This window comes from Belonocnema kinseyi, chromosome 1 (assembly GCF_010883055.1).
Source record: "Belonocnema kinseyi isolate 2016_QV_RU_SX_M_011 chromosome 1, B_treatae_v1, whole genome shotgun sequence".
NCBI classification, from domain to species: Eukaryota; Metazoa; Arthropoda; class Insecta; order Hymenoptera; family Cynipidae; genus Belonocnema; species Belonocnema kinseyi.
In genome coordinates, this window is record NC_046657.1 from 167,146,846 (window position 1) to 167,153,524 (window position 6,679).

A 6,679-nucleotide genomic window follows, 5' to 3' on the forward strand; every position below is an offset into this window, starting at 1 on the left:
TTTATTTATAGAAAAGGTCGATATTCCAAAGTTTCAGTTTCCAGGATATTGATTCTGACTAACATTTTGGCAAGCACGTCGTTCCTCGGCCGTCGTGCGCGTTATGGTATTTAAGAGCGTTTGCAAGCGCGATTGCAAAGGGCGAGACAATGTGCCTGCATTTCGGTCTGCTTCACATTCATTGTGCCCAAGGCGGTGCTTTATCGCAGACATGCCGTCCGCAGCCCATCGGGCGGGTGATGTGTCAGGCACTTTTGTTATCTGGGCATCTTCTTCTGGACTCTTACCTTCATTTCCTCCAATTTTTTAATTATAACTTGATATAGGATCAACCTCTTTTAAAATTCACATTGACATCAAAATATCGCATGAAAATTTGCGTCTGTATTTTCCAAACGATTGTTTAAGTGGTGAGGTACAGATCTCTATTTTAAAGAAGAGGCTATAGGGAATGCTGAGATTGTGCTTAGACTGGCTAGTGCGGAGTGGAACCAATAAAGCCCTTTATTGTTCACCATACAGAATTTACAGCAAATTTTGACAAGCTCAAAAATCAGATTTGGAAGTATCTGAAGGCAATTCCGCTGCACGAAAGTGAAAGAAGGTACGCAACAAAAACCCTGAACATAAGAGTAGTGTCTCGCACAAAAATTGTTACATGTCTTGGAAAGCAGGATAGAGGAAACTAAAAACAGGAACTTCATTAAGTGACTTGTTGTTTAGCTCCATGCAATACGAGCGAAAAGTGTGAAGAGAAATCTTGATGCGACAACTAGACTCAACCTTTTTTCGGACTGAAAGAGGTTTGGCTTTCCACAAAGATAGTAACAGAATTTGATAATCTCTGCAGTAGCATATATGCTACTCACATACGCTACGATGCGCTTGAAGTCGCCTTCAGCAGACGTTCATGACAGGTATTGTACTTTAATAAATTGTCAACGCCGTAAAAAAACTATTGCAATTACTGCGTGAACTTCTAATTCCACTCTCGAGAAACCGTGAAAAGATTACGGGTGCATAACATTTCCAGCAGATATTCAGAATGAGTTTATGGTTGTTTGTGCAAAGGACTTAATAAATTGTATTCATTAGGAATACGAGAAAGCAAAGTATCATTCACTGATTTTGGGTGCAACTCCAGATTTCACTTACGTTGAACAACCTGCGTCTATTGGCATTTGCTGATTGTACACAAAAAATGGGGGAAGCCACTGGTCAGCTTATAGTATAAAAACTGGAGACATTTAAAATTCCTTCGACACATTGTCAAACGCAAAGTTATGACAACGAGAGCAATATTTAAGGTGCGTATGCAGGTGAGTTCTCTTAACCGCAGCGGAGTACAAGCAGCTCAGAGTTGTGTTGCTTGTTTCACGTTTTTTTGTGTCTTAGCAAACTTGTATACAATATTTAGTTCCAGTTCACAGAGATGAGAAATACTAAAGAAAAAAAAGACTGCTCTCTGCATTGAATTCTCGAACACGCTGGTCGACTTGGAATTACTCCATGAAATCCCTTGCTACTCATCTTCCAGGAGTGGCAGGCGCACTGCATAAAATGTCGTTATTGAATCTGACAGCTGATTATCATGGTGATGTCGATGGACTCAGAACGTATACACGGAACTTAAATTGTTTACTTGTGACATCGATCGGGGTGAAAGTTTTGAAAACCATTGGCATTGTAAACAACGTAATTCAGGCACGAGGGGCAACGCTCAATATCACCTGTAAAAATTTAAAAACCTTAATTGCAGAAATGCAATGGGGAGTGAGGGTTAAATGAAGATGTGAAAACACAACTTCTGAGAGCGAACTTGAAAGTTGTAACTGATGATTTTACTTCAAAGGAGGCTAGAAAACCTGCTTTTTTATAAAAAAGTAAGTTCACTGTGTGATATATCTAGTGGAAGTATTTTTTATAATTTGTGAATATTATTATGTCTATGCCCTAATTGGCAACTAGGCTCAGGCAAAAATTTGTTATAAAACTGCGTAGTAAAGGGGGCTGAGGGCGCCCATGATAATATAGAACCCAGGGACCTGAAACATCTCTCGGCGACCCTGATGGTGTTACATTAATTATTTATATCTGCAACTTAGTGGAGCACGTGCTCGACGTAGTATTCGAATAAATGAAGAAACGTGTAAAGGGCATAAGCACTTAATGTTTGTCACAGCAAAATGCCACAATCGCTAAAGTTTATAATTCTAAAAGGGCATATGCACTAACATTAGGTACAGAAAAAAGGCATAAGCGTTCGAAATTCCAAAGGGCATAAGATCCAAAGTTTCGAATTTTAAAAGGGCACTAACACCAAAAGAGCATAAGCACCAAATTTTCGCACACCAAAAAGGCATGAGCTTCAAATTTTCTAATTCCAAAAAGTCATAAGCAGTAAGATTTGGCACAGCAAAATGGCATAAACGTCAAGTTTGAAATTTCAAAAGGAGTTAAGTGCCAACATTTGCCAAATCAAAAGGTCATAAACGCCATAGGTTAAAATTTGGCCATTTTTTCTTCGTAAAGGATTTCTTGGAGTCCACATGGTCACGATAATGACAGATTGACATAAATAGAACAAAAGTAACTTTTATTTAAACAGAAATTTTATCAATCATTAACAAACAAATAGTGGAACAAATGTATTCGAAAAAAAACGTTAATGTAATATCCAATAAAAAATCTTCCCGCTTCCCGGGCAAATTCTCAATGTGAAACTCGCGCTGCGCGCTCGATTTCCGACAGACATTTGTGAACAGGTTTTGTTGGATTTTTTTTCTCGTAACTTTCGTCGTTTTTCCACACATTTTTTTTTATTTTATTTTTTTTCAACGTTATTTTTCACGAATAAAACAAAAAGTACGCGTCCTATCAAGAAGTGATTCTTAACGAATTTGTAGATCTATTTTGGGATAACCATTTTTGTTGATTCATCTTTTTTCGTATGCTACATAGTTTGTCCACAAAATGGAATTTCTTATTTTCCATTATTTTTTGTGCAATAAAAATTTGAATTTTCGATTTTTGAAGAAAATCCAAAAATGGGTTATGATAATCTTGTAGGGTTTTCAAAAAGAAATGTTTTTCTTCTTTTGACTTTTTTTCATATCGTGCGTTGTTCGGCTTCAAATTTTGATTTTCGGTTGATTTAAAAAATTTTTAAAACGCTATAACTCTGATAATTTTCTTTTTATTAAAAAAAGTGATATGGATAAATTGTTTATTCTTTTTAATACTAAAAATTACCGTACATAGAATTTTCAAATTCAGAAAAAAGTGGTCTAAAAAATTTTCAAAATGCGCTCACATTTGAATTTTTATCAAAAATGGCTGTTTCACGAACTGGTCCTTTCTTTTAGGACCTAAAAAAAGTGTACCAAAGATGAATTTGATTCGTTCATTTTTTCGAGAGTTATCGTGTTTACGGACGGACGGCCGGATGGACTGACAGACACCATCGTGAAAACCTGATTTTCGGATTCAGGGGGTCTCGAAACGTGAAGATCCGTTGAAAAAGTTTGATGTCAAATTTCCGACAATTCTAATACTTTCTCAATCATAAATTATGAGAATGTAAAAAGATTAATTAATCATAAAGATGATGGAATATTCGCCTTATGTTTCTATTATTTTTTGTCTAAGTAGATGGATAATATATAATCAGATATTACCCAAATCATTTAGCAAGCAAATTCGAATGTAAAAAATTTATTTTAATCAAATTAAAATTTTTCTTTCATTTACCTTTTTCTCTAAAAATTCCATGTAAAATAGATTTTAATATACAGAAATTAAATATGAGGGTTAACCGTAACAGCGATTTCAATTGTTTCGAAAGAAAACCAATTTTTTAAAGATTTTTAGATCTTCAGGGTATTGCAATTAATAGTAATAAAAATCGATTAAAGGCTATTTTTCACTAGGAAACATATTTGAAAACGAGATTTTTGAGAAAACACGGTTGGCGAAGTCCGTCATGTAGTTGTCCATGTATGGCGATATGTAAGGTAACATTCCTCGATAGAGAACAGGCCAGTACTCGTTGCAGAAAATGAGGGCTGCTTTATCTGAAAGGTCAGAAAAACTAATTGTATCGTGTTTTTTAGTGTGGTTTATGTAATTCATAGAAATCTAAAAGCGAGAAGATAACGTTTTTAAAGTTGTTATTCTACTAGGAATCAAGGAATTGATATAGGAAGTGTAAGTAAGGGATTTAGAGAAGAAGGGATCGATTTGAGATCAATTTAGAAGTATTCAAACAACATATTCGTCCCAAAACACCGCTACGACATTGGTCTCTGATCGGTTTCTCTAGCTATCACTTCAGGTAAAGAGCTTCACAAAGCCACCGTACATCAGGGTTCACACATGAACACACAAACTGACTTATAATTCCGTAAGATGATTCATATTATTTACCCCAATAACATTCACTAAGGACCTAGCAAAGCTCTCCCAAGGGCCCTTGTGTATCCAAAATCTTTCGCTCAAGGCGTTTGTTATTCCACTGGCATTCTTTGTCTCACATTTCTCATCAAAGATTTTCGTCAACTCAACCCTGTTCTAGCTTAAATTTTGTTTTCTTTTACATCCATGAATCTTTCATATCGCATTAGTGTCTCATTCAAACATTCTCAGCTTTCTTTTCTCGCTCCACATCTGGGTACTCTACCAGTTACTTAATCTAAATATACTTGTTTCATCAATCGTTCATCAATCGTTAAGGTCGCGTTAATTTACAGCATATTGGGTAAAATTTCAGCTCTATTTGTTAGATTTTTAGTTCTTATAATGGCTTAGTACACTGCTCATAATCTTTCTACCCTCATTTATACGTCTGGGATATCTCTGTATCTATCTTGCCGTTTGCAGTGAAAAATAAGTTTACAAAATCCACGTAATGATCATCACTTCGTCTAAGATAATTCTGGTATCCAGTCTGTTCAATATTTCCTCTAAATCAACGACTGATTCTGGCGTAACAACCTAATCATCTACAAACGACGATCCAATCACCTTCACATTCCCGAGATCAACATCTTTATTGGTGTAAGAAAGCCATTCTTAGCCTTGTATAAAATCAATCACTCAGATGTTCCTTTGACCTTAGATTGGCTTTACCATACCTTCATATATTGCTCGTAATTCCTTCAGAAATATTTTAAAACTTTATAAAGTTTAACACCATCCACCTTGCCAAAGGCTTCTTGCAGTTCAAAAAAGGCAAAGAGATCTTTTTGATCTACTTTCAGACTTTTTTCTATCAACTGCAAACTAAATATGTGATTCACACATAATTTTTCCAGCATAAATCCATGACGTTACAAATAAGTATTTTGGTAAATATTTTTCCTGCTGTATTTAGTAAGCTAATAGCTCTATAATGATTAGTGCAATTACATTTATCACCCTTTCTCCTCTAGTTTGGAACGATAATCGGCTTTCTCCAAAAATTTCGTAGTTTCCTTTTCTTAACGCACATATTTAGGGCAATTAAAATATATATTCTGATGTAGATGTTAGATAAGATGAGGTCGCATCTTCTAAATTAGAATTCGAGATGGCTTAGTACGCAAACCAAAGTAATGAAGCAAGATTAATTAAACATTAGGATTGAAAAAATGAAAAGAGTTTTTAACATTATTTCAAGGTTTAGATGTATTAGTTGAATGAAAACTGTATATATTGGAAAGAATATAAAAGAGTGATTTGAACGAATAAGAGGAAGATATAAGAACGAAAAATAAGAGTTAAAAGAGGCAAATGAATCTACGGAAAATGTACTTACTGAGGTCTTTATTTCCGTTGAAAAGGTCACTAAACCAGATGTGCATATTCGAAATTTCAGGGAAAACTTTGAAATGTTCAACGACCCATCTGTCATTCTCTACACGTCCTTCGATGTTAAAATACGTCTTGATTCCTTCCATGGTAACATTAAATTGCCCTGTTTAAACAATATACAAAACTTAGTTATTGTACAATTAATAAATTTTCATTTCTACATTGATCTAATTCGCGACCTAGTTTCATACAATCAAAGTTGTCCGATTCAAGTCAAACTTGGGAAAATTATTGTGATTATCGGATCGTAGTATATAAATGAAAAATACAGTTTCGACAGGCTCTTTCTCATCAATTTGACTTGATTGGGAAAAGGGTACCTTTTAAAAGCTTTTTATCTTAATCTCGCTTAGAGATCTTTAGATGTAAGAAGTGGAATTTTGATTTTTTAATTACACTCAAACCCCAATTATGTGCTGGACTCGAGTCTGGTCAGCACAGAATAGGAGCCTTTTTATGTCAATGCTGAGGACTGCATTATGTAGTCTTTGACCTTGGAACAGTATGGGGCAGTAGCGCTCAGAGTCGCGGCGGAAACAATTTCAGAAACGGCATTGACTAATCGAGCATACTGGCCATCAAGGGACGCTTAGGGAGGGGGGGGGGGCGGAGAAAATCAAGCGTGAAGCTTGTACAAAATCGAAGCCCACAGAATCGGGGAAATTTAACACATGCCTATTATCCTTCTACGAGGGTGGATTGATAAGTTTCCGGCCTGAACAAGAGGTGGCGCCACTAGGCCTACCCTGAGGTGGCGTTCTATAGTACCATCCTTAGATAGCTTGTAGCTATAGTTTCAGCCCGATCGCCATGTTAGTTTAGGTTTCAG

The 6,679-nt window shown here is 35.7% G+C and overlaps 1 protein-coding gene across 1 annotated transcript in view; it reads right to left on the reverse strand.

Moving 5' to 3' along the window:
* Positions 1 to 3,701: 3,701 nt before the first annotated feature.
* LOC117175165 overlaps positions 3,702 to 6,679 on the reverse strand; it is an 8,139-nt gene continuing 5,161 nt past the window's right edge. The window contains exons 4-5 of the mRNA XM_033364766.1: positions 5,795 to 5,953; positions 3,702 to 4,073 (exon numbers count right to left, since the gene is read on the reverse strand). Coding sequence (XP_033220657.1) covers positions 3,916 to 4,073; positions 5,795 to 5,953 — 317 coding nt within the window. The 3' untranslated portion in view covers positions 3,702 to 3,915. The remainder of the gene's footprint in view (positions 4,074 to 5,794; positions 5,954 to 6,679) is intronic.